This window comes from Anthonomus grandis, chromosome 7 (genome assembly GCF_022605725.1).
Source record: "Anthonomus grandis grandis chromosome 7, icAntGran1.3, whole genome shotgun sequence".
Classification (NCBI taxonomy): Eukaryota; Metazoa; Arthropoda; class Insecta; order Coleoptera; family Curculionidae; genus Anthonomus; species Anthonomus grandis.
This window is the reverse complement of record NC_065552.1, coordinates 4,252,892-4,278,803: the sequence shown is the minus strand read 5'-3', so window position 1 is coordinate 4,278,803 and position 25,912 is coordinate 4,252,892. Positions and strand designations below refer to the sequence as shown.

Genomic DNA, 25,912 nt, shown 5'->3' with positions numbered 1-25,912 from the left:
GTGTCGCTTCAAAAATAATTATAAAAGTTGTTCTTGGTTGTAAATGTTCAATTAGTTTTTTTATTAATTCGTTTTTATTTTCTTTCAATTTGTTCCTGGGTTAATTTTTATATTACTACTTGTTAGCTAATATTCGACCTCTCAGGCAAATATAATTTAATATACATTTGACACACACATTCATTTATTTGCGTATCTCTAATTGCGCAAAGAGTTTCTCCAAACTTTTATATTTAAGAATTTACGTCCCACATCACTCTAGATAATAATTAGTCGACTCTTCTGTTTATTTCTACTTGTCATAAAATTTTTCCAGCAAATTTTCCATATTATTGTACGTTTCCCAAATCGTAAATTTTCCAATTTTCACCCTACATAAGCATTCTCGGTGGTCGCATTCCGCCCCACTAAAACCGACCTGAAATTTATCTATATTCCGACGGCAGCTTGGATAGAAGATATCCGACGCCCTGGCATACCAAATTAGTTTTTGTCGCTTTATGTTTTAGCCGACAAATCCGATTCTAAATTTAATTAAATAAAATTCACTTCTGGACAAAGTCTCCCGCTGGAAATATCACCCTTAACCAAAGAGGAAAAGCATAAGAAACAACAATAAAATGTCTTTATTCTATTTACCTTCTGAGGGTGGAAACGCAACACACGGTCACCTAGAAAATTTCTCATTTTCTCGTTTTCCCGAGAGCCACGCGGCGGGTTGAAACGTATTTTAAATTGCATTTTTCGCTGTTGACTTACCACTTACGTATGCTAAAATGATACACTCTACCAGGGACGGCTTGGTACCTCTCTGCATTATTATCTCGTCTTTGCCTTCGTTGAAGAAAAGCTGTCGCTGAGAGGCTAGGATCAGCATAACTGGAATGTAAGAAAGACAGGTTAGGACAATTTTAATTTTAAATAAAATTTATTAAAATACATATAGAGCTTATGGAATTGATTAGATACAATTAAAGAAATCTTCAGTGAAGTTTAAAAACCAAAAATCCGATGTTTAAAGTATTTCAGTTTTAATTTATGTCCCGAAGATGCGATCATTATTAGCGAAACACGTGTCGAAAGTAAAATAAAAAGGTTTAATTAGTGGTAAAACTGTCTCGTAATTTGATTGTCACACCAAAGGTTCCAATCCATAGTATTAATATTTTAAATGAGAAGAAAATCATCAGAATTGGATTGTTTTCTACCCAAAGGGAACATGAAGAGTGAAAATGTCATTAACGTCATTATTGTCATGTTTAATGTACGTCAAAAATTATCCAATCGGAATCAATCAATCGTATCATCTTGGGTGGCAGACTGTTCCGCCCTTAATTGATAGTATGGTTGACAAAAGTATTAAGGCATGTTCACATACGAAAAGCTGAATGCATTAGAACATTTAAAGCATTATATTTTAACACTACCGCTTATGTAAATGTTTTAGTCCGAGGGCCAATGAACTAACATAGCACTTATAACAATTCCCAACTTATCTAATGCTTTTGAGAATTTAAACCTTTAGTCAGTTATCAGCAATTGGTTCTCGAATAACATGATTCCTAACATCCCTTTTATGCAAACTTGGAGTTACAGCTAGCTTAGGTGTACTCCAGTTATCATTATACAGAATTACACCTTTCGATTCTAACATACGCTCTCGGACTAAATTTTTTAAATATATGGATGGTTCCGAGATAGTCATGTATTCAGCCTCAATTATGCTCAACGTAACTGTCTTCCTGCTTTATACTTTCCCAGGACACAGCAGAACCAGGGAATGTAAAGCAAAATCCAGTATATGACTTTTTGTCAACTGAACTGTTACTCCAATTAGCATCAACAAAATGTTGATTAACATTATAGTATTCTAATTTATAAGATTTTGTACCTGTTTTAGCCTGTTTCCAGTGACTCTCGTAAGTATTGTTAACCTCACTGTGTAAGGAATATGAGGCCTAGTCAAATTACATATGTAGATCATGAGATGAGATCTTTCAACAGAAACATTACCTTTAACTCAATTAACATTGGGTTTAATGGGTGTGGACACCTCTTTACAGGTACTCATATTGAACTTTCTCAACAACTGTTCAATATACCTCTCTTGGTCTAGAAAAATCTCATTTCTATTCCTATTTACGGTAACCCTGATTCCTAAGCATTGTTTTAGCACTACTAGATTTTTAATCTTAACCTTTTGTACCAATCTCTTGATAATTGGCTCAATCTATAGATTGCCTAATTCAACTTTAAATACCTTATAAGAATTTGACACTTTCAGGCCTTTAGGCAACTTTATGAAAACATTTTCCTGTAATTTTCCATAAATGACACACTTGAAAATTAAGCTTAACAGACAAACCCAACCATAATCTTGGAGTTGAGCGGCTAAAAACTGGAAAAAAAGGTTTCTTTAAAATCAATTTCATACCATTGGCAATAAATCTGTCTCTATATGTCACATTCTCTTCAAAATTGCATTTCCTTTTGAACACTCACCTATATTATACTACACTATAATTTTTCTCGTGAATCCTCCTTCTGTATCGCCTTCAGCCAACAAACACAGTCAGTTCTATAGATGCTGCTTCTTCGAATGTCACAGGACCATCCAAATCTGGGTTCTCGCCTATCAGATAAGTCACAAAGATATCGAAAGTTTCACCTTTTCTTTAACGAATAGTTAGTTTTTGGTTGGCACTCTTCAATCTTTTCTTCTCTCAATTTTTTCTTAGGTCGGTAGCAAGATTTGGCTTTGGAAAACTAGGGAATTTTCATTTTTTTAGTAGGCACTAAGAAGTTTCAGTTTTGCTAAGTTGGTAGCATTGACGTGAAAGGCTCGAAAATTTTAGTTTATTTCTAGATTGGTGGTATTGATCTGACCTTAAAACCTTTGCAGATCCAAATTATTTTTATGTTGGCATTATTAATGTGCCCTTGACAATTGGGAGAAAAATAGGGTTATTTTTTAGGTTGGCAGTCTTGCTTTGGCTGTGAAACTTATGATATTTTCGGGTTGGTAGTATTTCTTTGAATGTGTGAGATATTCAACATGTTTCTAGGTTGGCAACGCTGATTCGGTCTTAAGACACCTCGCTAAATATCAGTTTTTTGAACGATTTCACTCACTTTTAGGCGGATAGATTGAGCCACTGTTTGGTAATCCGATCAGGTCCTGCCTTACTGATTTCAGAAGAAAGACAAAGTACCACTGTCTTGAGTGAATCGATTGGGCATTATCTACTGAGGTATGCCGGAGTACTGTTTTAATAACCTCTCCTTTGTTAAGGACATTTAGTAAAGACTGGTGCATCTGCATCTCTAGCACCATTCCCACTGGTAGAGTGGAACTACCAGTCGATAGAATACCATTTTTAAAGAAGTTTACAATACAAATAGGGAATTCTTTGTAAGTTTTGTTCTAGAACTTTAACCATTCAAAGTGTGTTCAACCTAAGATGTCCATTTCGCAGCTGTCCTTCTGCTGATAAAACTAAATATATTTTTGTAGCTATACCACAAATTATTCGGCATCGATTCCTTAAACTCGCTCAAAAATCTTGATGCTTTTTGTTACTAATGTTATTTGAATAATATAGTCACTGGCTTTACTCTCAAGTCTTACCGCTTACCATAGATATTTCACGGAACAAAGGTTCCGTTATATAATGTTCGGCCAGTAAGCCTTTTAAAATTTGCCCAGGTTTTTCAAGGAGGGTTTCCAGGAGTTCCAATGTCGCTTTGAATACTTAGTCAACATAATATAAGCTCTGTTCCAATATAATGCCAGCGATGGTCTCGGAGTATTTAAAATACTGAAGGAACGTATTATTGACTGTACTTAAAAGTGCACTTGAGACAATACTTCCACCCATAAATTATACAAAAAATTAAAAAGCTATAAGTTTTTTATTAACTTCAATCGAGTCCTTTATTCGGTACTCCTCAGAATCTCCTATTGAAGCTGAGTCTCTAGTAAGTTTGGCTTCATTCACTATAGTTGTCTTCCTAACAATATCAAATGGCTTCACTGTTACGAACCAGGATATGTTTTGCAGCTTTCTTACCCCACTTCACTCTGATTTACTTAAGAATATGTATCATCACAGTGCTGCCAAAAGTTGTCATATTTTTGACATGGCTGGCTTCCTGCCATACCACAATTCAAATGGACTTTTACTTAGCCCTGAAACCATACTTCTGTTTCGTAAACAGACAGCTATATTAACTCCTTCTGGCCAAAACTTATTATCCATTTATGCATAAAACAAGAAGCACTTTGCTTTCTCAACCACAGTCCTATTTAACCTCTCACACACGCCATTTTAATCTGGTGTTTAACTGTTAGTTTTCTGGTGTGCAAATCACCACCTTGGTCATTCCCAATTATTTAAAGCCTTTTCCCTGTGTAGTTCTCAATCAATGGAAAGCCAAAAATATCTCATCTCTATTGCACCGTAAACATATGTGTGTACTACCTAAAGAATTCACTTCACTTTGGTATACCATCGTTCTTGAATGCTAATCTGGATCGCTTAGTCTTGCAACAAATTTTACAATTGGCTTTCACTCAGTTTAAACCAAACCACTATACTGCAGCCCATTCATTATTTCTTGAGACTTCATTTGGTTACGATAACTGCTATTGATCTGACCAAATATACATGATTTTTTCAGATTTAATCCATAGACTCCTTGAACCAAATCTACTACACTAACCAAGTCATTAACTGAGTTGTAAATCAGGCAAACATTTTTCTCAAATTCAAAATTGAATTATCGACAACACAGCCACCGTTTTATATCCAACTACTGTATCAATCTGCACATTGCTACAACTCTTGACTTCTACAACTATTCGATCAGCTATCATAATTTCTTGGAACTCTTTATTGGATGTTAAGTGGATACTCACACCATTGTTCACATACCAATTAGATGTATTAAAATGACTCCTCAGAAAAAAGCATTCACTCTTTTTTGCTTACTATCTGACCTCTGAGATTAATTTTTAAGACACTTGTTCCGAAAATCTCTGTTTCGAATTTCGTTGGAGCTGCGAATGGAAAAAAGACAAAACATACAAATACAGTTCTTCCAGTTTATTTTCTTGGAGACATAAACGATGACACAATAAACCCAAAGTCTGCGAAGGCATAGTAAATTTAATAAAATAAATAGTGATCACGTCAGTATTAATTATATCTTTGATATCAGTAATTTTTAATCCTTTTAAGAAACTGAACTTACTAATCATGATATTATTGTTTTTTTTAATTGCTTTAATTTCACTAATGTCAAAAGTCATATTTTAACCAATAAGATCGCAGCTCATTCTTCCATATCCCCATTAAAACCATTTCTTGCGCGAAATCTTTGACCTTTAGGAATCTTAAGAAGAACAACCCTTTAAGAAGGTTGAGTTCTTGGTACTTGAAAGTACTTTGTACTTTCTTGGTTGGCTGATTTTATTCCTGAAAACTCACCTTTTTGGGTACTAACAATTAAACTGCACTAGTGCAGGATTATAAGGGGCGTAGTTATATCCCAACTTTTAAAGGGTTCTTTGTCTAGTATCCAATTTTGTGTTTCTGAGTTTGCCTATAATAAGAAGTAGCAACCTTCACTTATCATGGGTGTAAAAGAGTAGCTTCCACTGCATCTACTCTGATTTCTACAATAAACCAGATCCACCTCCATCTCCGTCTGTCTTAATCCTGCAGTCAGTAAATCATGTAATCAGTAAGTCTTATGGGCATTTGTTAGCTTTACTGGAGTATAAATATGTTTTCTCACCGTCATTTTTAAATTTCACTATTACACTGTTTTGAATATTTTCCTAGTAATTAAGTTTATATTAGTTATTATTTCATTATAATAGAATCTATAGATACCCTTGTAAACTGGATAAATAGGCCTATTTCGAAAGTACTCAAGGAAATTTTGGGCCCGAAATAACAGTATATGAGATTTTACCAATAGCCACGTTTACAACGCGCGGATCTATTAGGTTTATGGATCAAATGATGGACTATTTTTATTTAGTACAGCCCTGTTTAGAATAAAATGTCAGACTTGCCATTTTGGTACTTCAAAATAAGTCCCAGGTGTTTACACCGAAAAAATAGTCCTCGTTACGTCATTTGATCCAAATATTAAATATTTGGTACCCCCGTACGTTGTAAACGTAGCTATTGATATAGGCACTATATTTGAGAAGGGCAATATAACTTGTTTTTAAAGTAATAAATGTGTTTATCCACTTTCCTTTTAACATTGGTTCACACAAATATCTTAAATTCATCTCAGAGCTTAGCTTTTCTCTTATGTTTGTTTCGAACTTTGAAAGATAACCTAACTTTCTAAGTTAGACAAGGGACTTTTAGTGTTACGGCGAACCCTTAAGTTTTAAGGTGGTCTTACCCTAAAGTTTATAATTTAATAGCCAAAGTAAGGATTAATATTTATTTTATTAATAATATAATGTAATTCCTTTAAATACGTTATTAATTACATCATAACATTTGTCCATGTTCTTATTTAAGGTTGTAGGTATAGTGCTTTTAGTAATTTCCTGTTTTATTGATCATCGGGATATTCTTAATAATTCGGGATTAAATAGGTGATGCTTATGTCATGTTGAACCCACGCCACTCTATCAAGGTTAGTACTAGCAAAGTTTACAGAATACACTTTATATATAGAATCGTAAACCAGTCACCTCCATTAAGTCCTCCTAGGATTTACTCCATAGTTTTACCTCCTCTTTTCATTGATATCTTCCATCACTTTTCCTTTTAATAGTATACGCACTATAGTGTACCCAATATACCTTATATATATTGATATATAAGGTATATTGTAAATTGTATATTGTATATTGTATATATAAGGTATTCAATATACCTTATATATTCTTCTTTAACACAGTGTAAATAACGAACTAACTTTATTATTCATCTAAAGAGTTGACAGTGACGGTTGACATAAGTATTAAGGCATGTTCATACATAACGTGCTGAATGCATTTAAAGTATTATATTTAACATCCGATGTCACTCAAATCTACGGCTCCAAAGTAAATGTCACTCCAAAATAAAAAAATCCCATCTAAAACCGTAAAAGAACGTAACTTTTACATTTTTAATCCCCTTAGGGACGACAGGGTGCCGATTGCCTAAGAAGTAAGTCTCGAGGCTTACCAAAGTGAAATGGAAAACTTTCTGTTGACGTAAGAATTTGGTTTTCAAACATTAGAAAGTCAGAAAGTTTATTTTATAACAGTCCGTTTTAAAACGAGAAAAGTATTAAGAAAATTTAAGCAACACACCATATAATATTATCGTTAAATATATGTTTATTTAGCGACGTTTTAGTAAATTCTTAATTTTGGTGTATTTATCAACAAGGTATATTTATTAAACTATAGAATATCCATAGCTTATACTATTTTCTTTACAAAAGGTAAAATATTTTGCCATATAAAAAAATTGACGCAGGATTTACGTATCTAGTTCAAATTTCATTACTACACCTTAAATATTTGATAAAATGATAAAATTAATTTGGTATCACATACAGGGTGTTTCAAATTCGACCCTCAATATAGAAATCATGGAATCTATAAGAGATTAAATTAGAGCAAAGTTGAGAGTTTTTAAGCATAGCAATACCGTTTAGAAAAAATTTAAATTTCCCAATGTTTTCGAAGATATTCGCAAACATTAAAGGGTTATCATTATATAACTGCTTTATAGGTTCCACACTGCATATATTATGTTCACTCATTGTTGAAGTGATATTCACTACAAATGTACAAACGTGACGAAATATCGCAGATAATTTTGCAGAAAGGTGACGGTTACCTAACTGCATTTAAGCAGTTAATGGCAAATATGTTGAATAATATACGTAAACATATGTCTCATAAAATAACTGTTGAAGCAACTCAAAATTAGCATTATTCTCTTAATCTCTAAATATACATTCATAATGGTTGACATTAGCAGTGAGAGGCGATGGATGAAAAAATAGCCTTAACAACAACTTTTTTAGACCAGAGTTCCTTTAATTGCAAGTAGGTAACTTAAACGTAAAACTGAGGTGAAAAACTAAATCTATATTAGGTTTTTAATTAGGAAATAAGAAGATTACAATAAAATTCAATTTATTTGTAATATTAAAACAGATATACAAATGAATAGGTAAGAGTTACTTTTAAAAGCTTAATATAATAATAAATATTTGACAAGCTAGAAGAATGGAAACCAATTCTGATAATGACAGTAAACAAGATAAAAATATTGACAGATGGCAAATAATTTCGTATTGACGTACATCGAATATCGAATGCTTATTTAAAAATAATATTTTCTGACGTATGACGGATGCATCAAAATCACCCTTAGCCGAAACACCTCCCAAGCAACACACGATAGTTAAATAAACGTTTAATTTTGGCTTACACTAGTTATATATTTTTAGTAAAACTTTAACTATACAGGGTGTTTCAAAATTCACTACATATATTTTAAGGGCGTATTCCTGAGATCAAAATTTTTTCCTATAAATATGGGTCCTAAAATGCACCCCCTTGAAGCTACAGCCATCGCAAGAAGTGTAAAAAAAATCGATTTTTTAAAACCGTGTCTACAGTTTTGCATCAAATTTAACGAAATTTGGAATACCTCCGTTATTTTAGGCGGTCTATTTACTTTTTATCTTAGAAAAGGCGTAAAACTAATTTTAAGGGGTAAACTGAGGGGGTGCACACTTTTGACGGCCAAAATTTTATGTACGCATATATTTTTTTAAAAATTAAGTTACACCAGAATATGGGCCATACAAAAATCTAAATTTTATGTCTCTTGCTTTTTTTTGATAATACGAACAGTTTTTGAGAAAATCACCGATTAATAAAAGGCTACCAATAACGTAATAATTAAAATTTAAACAGATAATATTAAGTAGTAGGCTGTGACTATTTGTTTTAGGACGTTTTTTAACCGGCACGACATTTAACAATAAATAGGTAGACTAGTTTTGCTATTGTTGAAACTTTCTTATTGAGGTTTTTTCAATAAATTGATGAACAATTATTTACATTAAAGAATGACGGTTTATAAAAATACAAAAATTGGTTAAAAAATTATTTAACATTTATTAACATAATAATTAATTATTTTTTAAATAAACAATAGACTTCTGAGAAACAAATATTTTTTTATGCCTCCATTCGTCTTCTTTGCCTTAGGACCTCGAGCGAAGGCACTTGACGAGGATTATAGACGAGGCTTTTTACACATTTTTTATATATAAAGTGCTCCTGGTGGTGAGATTGCCTAATTTCGTGCGGATTCTCCGCTGCCCAAACATGCACATTGTGAAAATTCACCACCCCTTCCCGCGAAAAATGAGCTTCGCCTGTGAATAGAATACTTGATAAAAAATTATTATGCCTCGCGCATCTCTGAAGTAACCACCTTGCAAACTATAAGCGCCTTGGGAAATCTTGAGGTAGCAAAGCTTGAACTCTTTGAATATGGTATGGATACAAGCTATTTTCGTGCAAAACCCGCCAGACAGTTGCATGAGAAACATCCAAATTCCGAGCTATTTGTCGGGTGCTTAGGCCAGGATCGTCGTCGATAATATTTAAAATTTGCTCCTCTGTCACTGGGTTTCGTGCTTGTTGCGGTCTGCCTGCATTGTTTCTGGGGGTCCGAAAACTACCGTATTCCCTAAGATGCCGATGTGACTCTGAAAATGTTCGTACATTCGGGAGTCGGCGATTAGGAAACCTTAACTGATACAATCTTTGAGCTTCATACGCGTTACCATCAGCAAGACCATAAACAAAATGGATATCTGCAAGATGTTCGAATAGCAATGTTAGCGTTTAGAAATAAAACATGGGAATAAAAATTACACTTTAAATCTAAAACGGGAAGTAAACTACTGGAATTAAACAATGACAACAATGACAGTAAATTTATTTAACACCAAATGTCAAGCAAGTTAAAAAATGTCTAAAACAAATACTCACAGCCTACTACTAAAACCTTAAAAATAAAAATGTCAACAATTGCGAAACACAGCCTACTTCCTAAATTTTTTTTTTGACTTTTAATTTACGATGTTGCTATCCTTTTATTCACCGGCGATTTTCTCAAAAACTAATAGTCGTATGAAAAATAAATGCAAGAGACCAAAAATTTAAATTTTTGTATGGTCTATTTTTTGGTGTAGCTTAATTTAAAAAAAAAAATTATGTACACATAAAATTTTGGCCGTCAAAAGTGTGCACCCCCTCAGTTTACCCCTTAAAATTAGTTTTACGACTTTTCTAAGATAAAGAGTAAATAGACCGCCTGAAATAACGGGGGTATTCCAAATTTCGTTAAATTTGATGCAAAACTGTAGACACAGTTTTAAAAAATCGATTTTTTTTACACTTCTTGCGATGGCTGTAGCTTGAAGGGGGTGCATTTTAGGACCCATGTTTATAGGAAAAAAAGTCTTATTTTGACCTCAGGAATATGCCCTTAAAATATTTGTAGTGAATTTGAAACACCCTGTATAATAATAAACAATTATTGTTTTATAAAAGTTAAACGTTTAACTAGAATAATATTTAATATTTTTTTAGAATAAGTTTCTAAACAAATAATATGCTTACCATTAACAAAACGTTGAATGTTTAGTTATAGAAAACCAGTATAAAACTAACTTCAATATTTCAATCGTTAAATAATTGTTGATTTACTGCCAATGTAGATTTTTTTAAATTTGCGTGAAAAAAAATAGTGTTTTAGGCATCAGAAGGCATTTTTCGACGTACAAGAAAAAAAATAATTTTTTCAATGCAGTGGCGTCTATAACGGGTTTATCGTAAACATTCCTTAATGCAAAAAAAAATTTCCACTGCATTTTTTGATAAATTTTATTTTTTACATCCTTTTTTAGTTTTGAGTAAATTTCATTTTTATTTTTTATAATCATTGTGTTTGATACACGTCAATACATTTCCTCTATTTTTCTAGATTTCCCTGGGTATGATATTCTGCTATTACACTATAAAATATATACGTGTACAAAAAGCATATCGTATGCTAATCAGTAGCATATCGGTGATATCAGAGTCATTTAATCAAATATTTGAACGTGTAGGTAGTGATGTAAAGGGTAATATTACGTAATATTACTGCAAGACCGGTAACATTGGTAATTTTGGGTTTTTTTTCACTCTATATACTCTCATTTATTCGCTATTCGCCCAGCTCTACTTGGCTTTACTGGCGCGAGAGGCAAGGACGAAAGACGATCGCAAACAATTTAACTGAAGCTGAAAATTTAGTTGAGACGGAGTTCATCTATGAAACTACAAGGCGTCATCCAAAATATCCTTCAGAAGTAAATCTTATTATGGAAGCACTTGCACAGTACAAAATTAGAGGTGGTCTCTTTGCTAAGGAATTCGTTATTTCCAGCGAAAAATCTATATCTGGGCATGTTTGGTGGGCAGGAATTTGCTCCAGGTCTAAAATAAGTAGATTGGCTGTAGACATTTTAAATTTACCATCGTCAACAGCCGCAACCGAAAGAACGTTTAGTACTTATGGATTTATTCATCGGCAAAGAAGAAACAGGCTTACCGTGGAAAGAGCCGGAAAACTAACCTATATTACCCATAATTATAATTTACTAAACGAAGATCATTCAAGAAGAAAAAAGCTACTGAGGATTCTGAGGAAGAAATTGAAAAAGAAGATCTCGGTTTCGAAATTATAGACTTGAATGAATTAACCAAGGAGAAAGAAGAATCAGATGAAGAGGTTGGGGATGATGAGGATGATTTACCATTATCCACTCTATTACGTAGTTCATTCTGACTCGTTTTTTTCGTTTTTTTCTCTTCTCGTTTCCCAATGTTTTAACAGTTTTGAATTAAAAAAACTAGTATTAGTTAAAAAGCTGTTTTTTTTTAATAAATTACCAATATTACCGTAATATTACGTAATATTACCGGTAATTTTATATCTATACGTGTAGGTATATAAATCTTGTGTCAATTTTATTAAACGCCGAAATTTTCTTTCTTTTGTAAACAGTTTAGTATATATTATACGTATATTCTGAAGTTTAATAAATATACTTTAACCATATGCGGTTCATAAATATACCAAAACCAAAAATTTACTAAAAAATTGTTGAATAAACATATATATAACAATTATAATATATAATGAGTTACTTGCACTTCGACACCTGACTGAAATCTGGTACTAAGTAAAATATGCCATTATCTATAAATAATAATAACCACAATATTTATACTTTTCATGAAATTAGCGCTATATAATCCTAAATATGTAAGAAATAAATGTGAAACATAAGTGGAGTATAGTGTCTACATCTTATGGATAAAAAATTACTCAAAAGTGTTTACTTCTATTGTCATTTGCCGATAGTAAATAAATAATTTAACCCAAAAAAATATGACTTTTCAAGCCTTTTCTGATCAAATTCTAATATTGATAATGAATCTAAGTTAATCTGATATCCGAAATATTTCATTCTAAATATGTAGATATACTTTAAGCTTTAAAAAAGTTGGCTTTTTAGGTTGTCGCCAATCCCAAATACATCTGACTTTAAACTAGTAAAAAACTTCAAAAATTTAAGATCCATGAAAAATTTGCTGCAAGAAACATAATTATAAAGCACCTAAATAACAATGACTGTTTGATAAATGCTTTATACCAAATTACTTATTGCATTATAAAAATATTTTATTAAACTGTTACATAGTTATCTATAAAATTTTGTTATTAAATATGGCTCTTTATAAGACAGAATTAATTCTGTTGTTGTTTAATTGTTTCCGTTACGTAATATTTTAATGCCCAATATGGCCTCAGTACAAGTAAAATAAAATAATATTGATTAGTAGTATTTTTTTTGTGTCGCTTAGGTTAATATATAAAAGTCAACTTTTCAGCTTTCAATAATAAAGCCGATTCTACAAATTCATATTAATAATACTTACATAAAAAGGTAAAATAGCTGGCAGAATGGCAGATAAATTTTATGAAAGGTTTCCTCATGGTCTGTCCGATCACAGAATGGGGTGCCACGATGTAGGCGATAGAGAAAAACGGGAAGAGAATCCCGATCCGGACGATCTCGAGGGCCTGGAGCAGCATGTTTTTCCTACGGAATCCCGGCAGACCCTCGTACCAAATTGAGGCGAGGAGTTGTTGGACGTTGGAGTGGGCCACAAACTAGACAGACAGACATTTTTTTTAATACATGTGATGGCTTTTATTTATTTAATGATACATCGATATATATTTAAATTCAACTGCCTTTATTCTCTATGCTTATAAGGTACAGCGAAATAGAAATCAACTGTATTGTCGCCGCATCTGAACCTAGATGCGCGTACCATGACATCTCCTTTCATTACAATTAAAATAAAAATTAATATTGATTCTCTGTCAAATATAATTGTATAACTACTGTCAAAATTTTGAATATTATATTACACTTGAAATCCCTATATCTCATAAATACCTTTCGTATACAAACAAACTTTGAAATATGTTCCATTTCTCGTGAAAATATGTACATATACACATTTTTAGAAATATGAAGTATATCTACTTACATACTTTGTACAGGATTTTTCCCCATATGTTGACCCACCCTCCACAGGGGTTAGGTGAAAAGTAAAAAAAAATATATACAAGTCTTGAGGTTTTACTTAAAATTTTTGAATCCGCTGTCAATTTTTTTTTTCTCTTTTAGAATTGTTAAATTTTAACAGACGGTTAGTTTTTTATTTTACGCTGTATATGACTTCATAGTTAAACAGAGAGGAATTTTATGATTTCTAATATCCATGGTTTAACTACTTTTAATTAAACCGTTTTAAAAATATCGGCCTCCAAACTTTAAAAAAATTAAATTTTGAAGATGATTGGTGATTGGTAGGCAGTGCATTATTACTGTTTGATATTTACTAGGAGACAAATAATTCTAATATAAATTCTATTAACCAAAATCAAGGACAATTTTTTTATAATTAATACGATACAAAAAATTGAACAAGATTATATAAATCTTATTAATAATGGTGGTGGTCATATAGAACAGTTATAATTATTTGGATTTAATTTAAAGTTAACCAATTATTAAAATAATGTATTTTTGTAAAAAATAAAACTAAATATTGCTTAATAAATATTAAATCTTAAGGTCTTATTGTTTCTAGTTAATTCACTTAACTTACAAAACGGCTAAATGATAATCTCTTCTTAACCATTTGTTTTCTAATAAATGTCAGACGCTAACAATTGACAGCCTACCAAGAACTTCAATATGTAATTTTTTTAAATTTTTGAGACCGATATTTCTAAAACGGTTTAATTAAAAGTAGCTAAACTATATATATTTGAAAATAGAAAATTCGGCTCTTTTTAACTACGAAGTCATATATTATTTATATTTATTTTTAGCAATACAGCCCAATAATGTTAATGTTAATACAATAATGTTTTAACAATTTTTAAGATATAATAAAGACATACATAAATTAAAACTAAAATATTCTCCGCGACATCATAGCATAAACTATATTTTAACTATTTATAGCAACAATCTTAAGCTTTCTATATAAAAATAAGCAACCACAAATTATTAATCCTAAAAAAAAATAAATACCCTTATACCTAAATCTCAAAGAGAGACAAAAAAACATAAATAATTGGTCCGTCCACATTTAGTTTGTAAACGTCCAAATAGTTTATTAAAACTACCATTTCACTTAATTTAATTTTCTTCTTTTATTATAACCAATTTAATTAATATTTTGTAAGTCTTAACAACAACAAATCTGCGCGTGTACGATAGCCTTAAAATTTCCAAATTTCTTTGGTTTTTGCTGAACGGAGACCAGAGAGAAGACGACTTCCTTGTTAGCACTTTATCATCGCTCATTGATTCCAGTGTCGTGATCTATACGTTTATTTCCGCAACTGTTGTCTTAATCTGACCGCATCACAGATCGTGATTTACATATCAAACCCGCAACCACTCTTAGTGATTAAACCCGAATTAGAAGATCCAAGATCTTTAGAGGCTGGTTTTTCGACCTTTCCACATTTACTTTTAATCACACAAATACAGTCCACTTTAAATCTCTCACTGAATAGTCTAAATCCACCTTGTGCTTAACTAAAAATATAAGTAAGAATTTAAAAAAAAAAGAGAAACTAAAGAAAAAGTTTTTTTTTCTTACTAGAGCAACCAATAATACAAACAGCAAAGTTAATTGGATAATTCCAAAAACGCTTTTACAACTTCAGCACCAGAGCATATAAATAAATTACAAGATTGTGAGAGTCTATTAGCGTTATTGCACTTTACCTACAGGGGTGAATATAAGAGTATATTCGTATTTGTCTTAGTACAGTAAAACGTTTTAGTATTCCTAGAATTTAATCGTGGTGCACAAAAATTTAAATTCCCCACGCAGAATTCTATGCAACAACATAACTGAAGCTTTGTTTCTCCTGAATTTAAGAGATTCCACGGATAATGGAGTTAAAAGCAGATTATATGAAATGCCCTGTGGACGGTAAAAACTATCAACTTGAAACGATAGATGCTTAATAAACTTTCGTTGAAATATATTAGAGAAGCGTATTAAGTTTAGAATGTACAAAGATAAAAAATAATGTTTTTATTGCATCTATATTATTAAAACCCCGACAGTTGCATACTATAAAGCCCAGTGCTCTACTAGCGCGATCCACAAAGGTTAATTTAGGGTCAAACAGTACACCCAAATCCGAAATGGATTCACACCGGTTTAGATTTGTTGATAAACCATATTTAAATTCAATTGGATTTTTTTCCGTGAAAAAGTAATCACTTTACATTTCGAGACATTAAGATTTAATTTGTTTTTAGTGCACTACAAACCTACACAATTCACGTCGCTCTGCAAGGAATAACAGTCATTTATGTTTAAGATAGTAGAAAATATCTTGAGGTCATCGGCAAATAGGAGTTTCTTATTGATAAGAATAGTAATTAAATCATTTATAAATACCAGAAATAATAACGGTCCCAAGTTAGAGCCCTGTGGCACCCCCGAAGATGCAATATATTTATGTGAACGAAAGCCCCTGTGAAAAACATATTGTTTTTAGCCTAACAAATCACTTTCAAATGAGGAGTTAAAATCAGATGAAAAACTATAGTTTTGTAGTTTTTTTAAAAGAAGACTATGATCCAATCGATCAAAGGCCTTAGAAAAATCCAGGTAAATTATGTCTACTTGGCTTTGTTTGTCCAATGCTTCCGCTATATATTGAGTTACAAGGCTCAAATTTGTAACCGTCGATCTTCCTTTTAAGAAACCATGTTGATATTTCAATAAATCTTTTGAGATAAATGGTTGAATGCGCAAGTAGAGAATTTTTTCATACTTATGTCAGGCAACTAATTATCAAAATTGAAGAAACAGAATTGGTGGAAAACAAAAAAAAGAGTTCAATGTATAAGTACTTGATGAAGGGGCACAAGTATAAGTATTAGGACGTTATCTCTACGCCAAGCTTCAGCGATAATAAGAATTTCTCATGAATGTATACATCAGGTACTTAAATGAAGTGATTTCCATCCATACAAAATGCGAATTTATCAGGAATTGCGTGAAAACGACCCTGACCGAGGAATAGAATTTTACGGGGGAATGACAGAAAACGTACGTTTTACTTATGAGTTGCTGAAAAATATTTGCTTTACGGACAAGTGCACGTCGGAATTTTTAAATGATTTTGTAAATAAATAAAACTGTAACGAAACTTACCTGAAAATGTTGGAAACCACCATTCAATCTAAAATTGTTAAAGAAATAAAAAGTCAGTTGGGTATTCGTCAAACGACGATTTATTATATTCTCATCAAGATCGAGAGCCACGCCACTATGTTTCCCTTGTGAGGCAACTTTTACATGATACGTTTTTAGATCAGTGGATCAGGAAAAAAAGAACTCCAATGGAATGGCCGGTGAGATCGCCAGATTTAACACCTCTCAACTTTTTTTTCTGGGATCACTTAAAAGTGCTATGTTTAAAAGGTAACCACATTCACTTGATGATCTTCGGCAACGGATGATAACAGAATGATGTGCATTTATTCCAAGAGTAGTGTTCCAAAATGTGATCGCTGAGTTTGAAAATAATTTATATTTTTGTTTAGCCCAAAATGGAATGTATTTTGAGCATCTAATTAAATTAAATAAAACTTCATATACACAAAGTTTATTTTAGTTAGTTTATACCTTTATTTGATCCTGTATAAACTGAATACTACTCCAAAAAACTTTAATTTAAAGTACACAAAAGGCGTGGTGCCACTTAAAATATTGGGGTTGGGGTGCATCGAGCCTAAAGCCTGATTCACCCTATAACCAAAATATGGTGGTTGTAGTTCCTCCTACCTGTATAACATTCGTACCAAATTGCGCTTCTCTAAATTTTTTAGTTTCAAAGATATTTGTATTGGAATATTTCAAATTAATACTGTGTACATGGCCTCAAAAGAAAATATTAAACCTGCTTATACAGGGTGTCCCGAAATTACATCGCAATATTTTACCAGCTGCATCTTTGTCTAAAGATAATGCAAAAACTTCATATACAGGAATCTTGAAAAGTGAATCGTTTTCATGTTACAGGGTGTTTTATAATTCTTATTGAAGATTATTTTTTGTTAATATTTTCAAAACGCTTGGTTGTTATTTTTTGAAATTTTTATCGTATACTACTGTTATTGTTACTAACTGATTTTATAACACTTTATGCTAAAATGTATAGTGTCGATTAAAATTAGTGGTCAGCAAAGATAAAATTGTCATAACTTTTTTGCTGGTTACTTTTTAATTATGTGAATAGTAAAATTAAACAGAAACAACATTTTTACATAAAAAAGGTGCTCTTATTTCGATAAGGTCTTATTTCGATAGGAGCGTCCGTTTTTGAAATAATCAGATATAAATGTTTTGCAACCTACATTTATAAAGTATTTTTTACCACGTTTAATAAAATTTAAAAAATAAAAAAATAAACATGACATAAGACTATTATAAATACTTAATTTTAAGATCAAAAACTATTTTCTTTATTTAAAATTTTATTTCAAAATTTTAAATAATGTGTAAATAATTGAGAAAAATTAAAACAATTAACTTATTAGCTTAGAAAAAAAAACTGAAAATACCAAACAAAACAAACAAAAAAATTTCTTGAAACCAAAGGCTTTTAACGAAATAAGACAAGAGTACCTTTTTTATGTAAAAATGTTGGTTCTTTTTACTTTTACTATCCAAATAATTAAAAAGTAACCAGAAAAACAGTTATGACATTTTTATCTTTGCAGACCACTAATTTAAAACGACCCTGTATACATTTTACCATAAAATGTTATAAAATCAGCTAGTAACAATAACAATGGTATACAATTAAAATTTCGAAAATATTAACAAAAAACCATTTTAATAGGAATTATAAAACACCCTGTAACGTGAAAACGATTCACTTTTCAAGATTCCTGTATATGAAGTTTTTATCTTATTTTTAGACAAAGGAAACCGCACCTTTGTCTAAAAATTAGGTTTCAACCATCATGCCCAATAAAATTATGCATCCCTACAGCCCCAAATAAAAACCCAGAAATATATCCCACATATAAAAGGGGATATTATAGCATAAGTTATTGACCCCTTTACTTAGGTGCACTTAAAATTGGTAAATAAACTAAAGCGCTCCATTTCTTTTGTGCCCTTAATGACTTTTACAAATAACTACCTATGCGCCACATTGCGTAGCCTAAAATTCAATGCACTTTAAATCGATCATTTTTTCGTTAGATATGAAAATTTAGAAAATAAAAGATTAAATTCCGTATAACATATTTTCTTTATTTTTATTCAAGAAATCGTATGAGTGCAATTGTACGTTCACTTGATTTACAGGATTTAGCAAAGTGGTTTGATTTACCGCAGTTATGACATCTGCACCTAAAAGCAGGACATTGATTAAGTCCATGTTTTGTAGCACAATTACGGCATAAAAATTTTAGTGAAGTTTTTAATTGCCTTTATTCTCTATGCTTATAAGGTGTTTACAGCCAAATAAAAGTCAGATGTATAGTGGCAGTATTTGAACTAAGAAACGCAGATCATAACAATACGTAATTAAAAAGAAAATGAAACGGCAAAAAATGTTATTATAAAGAAGTGCTTTTGAGATCCATTAAAGTTATGCATTCTATGTTGAAATACAAAACCATCCACATGTGTTATTTCGCAGTGAACCAGAATCAGCAGTTCTAGGGATCTGAAACATAAGTATTCCCACCGATTGGCAAACTGGTGGTTTGATTTTTTCCCCATAAAAACGCACCCTTGACACAGCTCTAATAGTATGAACAAAATATGACTAACCTCATAATTATAAGTAAGATTAGTTTTAAGTTGCATAATTAAACTATGCCTGTACAAATTTTAATTTCTTATTATTAATAGCTATACTTTACATAAATAATTTTTTTTTAAATTGGAATAGGTTTTTATAGAGATCAATATATACAGGGTGCCAATTTGAAAACTTTCAATGCAAATATCGCAAAATTTTAAATGGCACCACCTTATGGGTTTTAATGTTATGATACCTTAAATTAAAGGGATGATATTCTGAGTTTGCTTACTAAGTTGGAATACAGTATATTGAAATTCAGATTTTTAGTGGTACCAGGAAGTAGATGTTTCGACCTAGTTTTAAAAAATATTTTACATAGTATATAGTCTTGTGACTTTTTATCTACTCACCCAAATACTTTACACAATGGTTTGCAATATAGCTGAGAGAATTGAAATCATTTATATTTATAGTTCTTAAATGGTGGACTGGGAAAGGAGCTGTAATAGAATAGCCGACGAGATCACCAGATCTAAAACCCCTTGACTTTTTTTTCTGGGGTTACATAAAAACTGTTGTATTTTAGAACGTAACCAGCTTCACCCGATGATCTTCGGCAACGGATAATAGTGTGTTATAATGTGCATTGTACAGCATTTCAAGATGTGAAAAATAAGTTTGAAAATAGATTATATTTTGTTAAGCCTAAAAATTAAATGCATTTTAAGCATCTAATTAAATAAAATAATACTTGATAAAAACAGAGTTTATTTTAAGGTAAAATGAAAATCCTTCAGTCTCCCTCCACTTATTTAATTAACATTTAGTTAACTTAAAATTATGTTTTATATGTTTTGGACTCAGTGGTGTCCATCATCAGGGGGTAAAAGGTTTCAAATTGGTAAAAGGTACACGCCCCAGGGTTTGATTACATATCAAAAACCTCTATTTAGTATTATTGTTTTTATTAGTTTATTATTTTATTTAATTTATACCGTTTTTTGACCCTGTATAAAATGTAGGTAAACATTCTTATGCAGATGAATACTAATTACTACTTCAAAAGACCTTTAATTTAAAGTATCACAATGGCACCACTCCTTTGGTGCCATTTAAAATTTTGGGATTGAAATGCATCGAGCCCAATATAACCAAAATATGGTGGTTGTAGTTCCCTTTACCTGTATAACATTTGTACCAAATTGCGATTTTTTAACTTTTTTAGTTTCAGAGATATTTGTATTGGAAGTGTTCAAATTAATACCGTGTATGTGCCTCAAAAGAAAATACGCTTACACGCCTATATTAAATTTTGTTCATGTTAGTCTAAGGTCTTGTACTAAAATAACAACCTTGGTATGTACTTGAAAAATGTACTTACAAAATAAATTATCAATATTCCCATTATTCTTTCTCAAAAATATATATTTGGTTACAACCATCATACCGAATAAAATTATGCATCCTTACAGCCCAGAAATATAAAAGGGGATATTATATCATAAGTTATTGACCCCTTTACAGGTGCACTTAAAATTGGTAAATAAACTAAAGCGCTCCATTTCTTTTGTGCCCTTAATGACTTTTACAAATAACTACCTATGCGCCACATTGTGTAGCCTAAAGTTCAATGCACTTTAAATCGATATCATTTTTTCGTTCGATATGAAAATTTAGAAAATAGAGGATAGTCCCTTAAAAGATTAAATTCCGTATAACATATTTTCTTTATTTTTATTCAAGAGAAAGATTTATAGTGCCTTTTCCGACGCAGAGATATGCAATTTACGTCCTAAGTATTTCGTGGATTAAGGTCGTTTCCTTCAAAATCAGGCATTTAGGTTAATAGCCTTATGTTTGTATTTTAAGTGAAACTTAGGGCAGAGTCTTTATTCATTTATAATAACGTCATTTCTCACAGCATATTTTTTTAAATAGCAATCTCCCGTAAAGTTTCCTCAGTAGTTTCCTTTAAACCCAGTCTCGGTCTGACGATACCGCACTTCACGATAAGGCGGGGAGCTATCACGCTATACAATCAATCACCGTATTCACTCGCTCGTTCAGGATTCGGAACGATTGTTTCCATTCGGGACAGTGAAAACAAACACCGGTTTCAACTTAAAGTGGCTCCATTTTTGATATTGTGACATCTTGCCACCTATTGTGTCAGTTTCCGATTTTGATTTTTAACTGTTCGGACCAGAATAAGGAATCGGGTTTTATTTGGATTAGCAGTATCAAGCCTTGCGGATTAGTAATTGGGTTGAGAGGTCTTTATTTTGACTTCTTTGCAATATTTATATATAAAAATGATTGAAAGGCCCCAACTGGCAAATTAGATTCCTAAAAGAATAGAACTATTTTATAATTATCTAGAGTTTTACCACTAACCAAAACTCCTTATTTCAATTTGAATACGTGTTTTGCTAACGATGTTGGCACGTTAAGGAGAAGATTAAAAGTGTTTTAACGATGTTCACATTAAATAAACAGTATTGAGTATTTTCAAAGACAATATGCAGCTAAATATTCGTGAATCCGCAATAATGAACTGCCTTTGCATCGAAAATAAAACTAGTACAGGCTTTAAGTTTGCCGGGCTCGTAATGGTTATATTTTATTTTTAACGCTTAAGTTGTAAAAAAAACTGCCTGCAATAAATAATGAATTTTTCAATTATTGGGAAACTACTTAGACAAAAAAACACTTACTCCTTCCAGGCATCGAATCGCAGTCGAAAAACATAAAAATTGTCTCTTTACGTCCCTTTTTTTGCATTTTTATTAGCGCTTTATTAAACGCGTTTAAGCTTTCTCAGTTTTCTCATTTAATTCCCTTACTATTCTTTTATTATTAATTTATTCTGTCTTGTTTTTTGATTTTTCAGAGCTAAAATTACTGATGGTTACTTCAATTTCCTAGAAGAAACTTTAAAAATGTTCTGACTACCTGTGATAAATAATAAATTTCCTAATTATTGGAAATTTCCAGGCATAGAACCGCAGTCAAAAAATATAAAAATTGTCTCTATACGTTCCTTATTTTCATTTTTATTACCGATTTATTAGATATGTTTAAGCTATCTTAATTTTCTCATTTAATTCCCTTACTATTCTTTTTTTATTAATTTTTTTTGTCTTGCTTTTTTTTATTTTTTAAAAGTAAAGTTAATAATTTCAATTGCCTGGAAGGAACTTTAAATTATTCTGACTACCTGTAAGAGCTAATAAATTTCCCAATTATTAAGAAACTAAAAAATGAAACTTACTCCTTCCAGGCATTGAACCGCAATCAAACATCACAAAAAGTGTCTCTTTACGTCCCTTATTTTTATTTTTATTAGCGCTTTATTAAACACGTTTAAGCTTTCTCAGTTTTCTCATTTAATTACCTTCATTGTTTTTTATTACTAATTTATTCTATCTTGTTTTTTGATTTTTTGAAATTCTGAAGTTACTGATGGATGCTTCAATTGCCTGGAAGGAACTTTAAAAATATTCTGACTGCCTGTAAAGAACATTGAATTTCCCAATTATTGGGAAACTACAAAAAAAAACTCACTCCTTCAAGGCAAAGAACCTCAATCAAAAATCACAAAAATTGTCTGTTTACGTCCCTTATTTTCATTTTTATTAGGGCTTTATTGAGCGTGTTTAAGCTTGCTCAGTTTTCTCATTCACTTCCCTTGCTGTTCTTTTATTATTCATTTATTCTGTCTTGTGTTTTGATTTTTGAAAGCTGAAGTTACTGATGGATGCTTCAATTGCCTGGAAGGAACTTTAAATTATTCTGACTGCCTGTAAAAAAAAAATAAATTTCCCAATAATTAGGAAACTACTTAGATAACACGAAACTTACTTCTTCCAGACATACGAGGGCGGGTCAATAAGTACGTGACTTTTTGAATTTCCCGCCCTTTAATGGAAATGGCAACTCTGCTCCTGTCAACAGAGAACTGTCAGTTGACGCCTGTCAAAATTTGAACCAGCTGCGTTATTTAGTTTGTGTTTGACAGCTGTTGATAGCAGACTACCACTCGTTTTGAGAAGAAAATGGAAAAAAGTAAATTTCGTGTGCTCATTAAGCATTATTTTTTACGGAAAAAAACCATCACTCAAACCAAGGCTAAGCTTGATTAACATTATGGGGACTCTGCACCATCCATTTCCATAGTAAAGAAGTGGTTTAGTGAATTTCGATGTGGCCGTACAAGCACGGAAGATGCCGAACGTTCTGGACGCCCAGTCGAGGTCTCTACATCGAAAACAATCATCGAAAAAATTCACGATATGGCAGTGTTACCAGGTCTGGTGAAATTTCATCAGATCTGGTGATTTTATGATGAACCTGGTGATTGGTGAAAAACTTTTTGTAAAATGGCAATTTCTGGTGATTTTAAAAATTTCATCAACTTTGAATATTTTCAACGGTTTTTGAAACCTGTCGAAAAGCAAATAGATTCAAACACAGAAAAGCCTGGCACTAGTTCCTCTGCCGGTTCCATCTACTTCCGCTTTGGACTCATCTGATTCTAATTTATTAGACACTAATGATGCAGAAGAGACTCCACAGAAAAAAAATGCTATGCTCACAAATATAATTCAACTTGGAAGCAACATAATGATTTTAAGCATTGGATTTAGAAAAGTACTCTAGGTAACACTTATTTTAAATGTAAAGTTTGTAACAAGGATTTTATTGGCGGCATTGGGGCAGTAAAAAAACACAACGCCTCAAAAAAACATGAAACAAACCTTCTTAGTTTAAAAAACCAGTCCGATTTGCATAAGAACTTGTTTTTTCAAACTAATGAAAAAATTGTTAAACAAAATGAAATAAGAATAGCGGGCTTTATTACAAAACACAATATTCCTATCAATGTAGCGGATAATTTTTCTGAGTTGGTTAAAAGTATAGGTAATTCTGGAATTCTTCCAAAATATCAAGACTATCATGTAGCAGAAACAATAATACTGCAATAATTAATAATGTAATACGCTTAATGATGTGGTACGCTTTAATAGTAAAGATTTGACAATTAAAGATGAATTTTTTGCGTTAATTCCCGTGACCAATGCAAGTGCCGAAGGTTTATATAATACTATTATATATTTTTTTAATAATTACGAAATACCGTACAAAACAAATATGGTTGGTTTTGCTGCAGACGGTGCTAATACCATGATGGGGCAAAAAAATTCTCTGAAAACTCATTTATCAAAAGACATTCCCCATTTATTAGCACTAGTGCTTCTTATGCGTGTGAGAAGTTACCCAATGCATTAGAAAAGTTTTTTAGAAATACTTACTCTTATTTTCAGCATAGTTTTAAAGAGAGTTCTTGGGCAATATGAAGCATTAAAGCTTTACTTTAGAAGTGAGGTATTTGAGGCATCATCCCTTGGTGCTACAAAAATTAATGATATGCTAAATGATCCCACCACTAAATAATACTTACAGGTTGCTAATTTTAAATGATTTAAACTTAGAGTTTCAATCAGAAAATCCTAAAATGTATTTTTTATACTCAAAAATTAGTGCTGCCTATAAAATGTTACTGAGCTATTATATAAGACCCGAATATTTAAAAAACACTGATATAATACAAATTCAATATCGGAATCCTGCATACTATCTCCCTCTCGAAAAAGTGTATATGAGACCCAAAATAGTAGTAGCATTTCAGCAAAATATATTAACGGAGCAACAAAAAAAATCTTTCAGATTAAAGTGTTTAGAGTTTATTACTAAGTTGTACACAGACATTAAAGCATGCATTTTTTTTGTTTAAATCTAGTAATACAGCTTTAAAAATAAAGTTTTAAAATTTCTGGTGATTTTTTTTAATCTGGTGATTTTTCATTTTTTTTTTCTGGTGAATTTTATTTTTTTGACCTGGCAACACTGTTTTTAGCCGATCGGAGATTGAAATTGAGAGAGATTGTGGAAACTATAGGCATCTCACATGGTTCAGTAGTTTCAATTTTGAATGATCATTTGGGTATGAGGAAGCTTTCCGCAAGATGGGTACCGCGTTTGCTCACAATCGACCACAAACACAACCGTGTGACAATTTCCCAGGAGTGTTTGGCGTTATTCAACCGCAATATGGACGAATTTTTGCGTCGTTTCGTTACCGTGGACGAAACGTGGATCCACCACAACACGCCGGAGACCAAACAGCAGTCAAAACAGTGGATTTCTCGGGGTGAATCGACGCCCAAGAAGGCAAAGGTGGGTTTGTCAGCCAATAAAGTCATGGCGACCGTTTTTTGGGATGCACGCGGTATAATCCACATTGACTATCTTCAAAAGGGGAAAACAATCAATGGAGAATATTATATCAACTTATTGGATAGATTCAATGAGGAATTGAAAGAAAAAAGACCACATTTGGCCAAAAAAAAAGTTCTTTT

At 31.7% G+C, this 25,912-nt stretch overlaps 1 protein-coding gene across 3 annotated transcripts in view; it reads right to left on the bottom strand.

Moving 5' to 3' along the window:
* Positions 1 to 25,912, bottom strand: part of LOC126738661 (transient receptor potential-gamma protein) — a 298,445-nt gene that overhangs the window by 61,948 nt on the left and 210,585 nt on the right. For all 3 annotated transcript variants that reach the window (XM_050444089.1, XM_050444091.1, XM_050444090.1), the window contains exons 9-10: positions 13,052 to 13,286; positions 760 to 879 (exon numbers count right to left, since the gene is read on the bottom strand). In XM_050444089.1, coding sequence (XP_050300046.1) covers positions 760 to 879; positions 13,052 to 13,286 — 355 coding nt within the window. The remainder of the gene's footprint in view (positions 1 to 759; positions 880 to 13,051; positions 13,287 to 25,912) is intronic.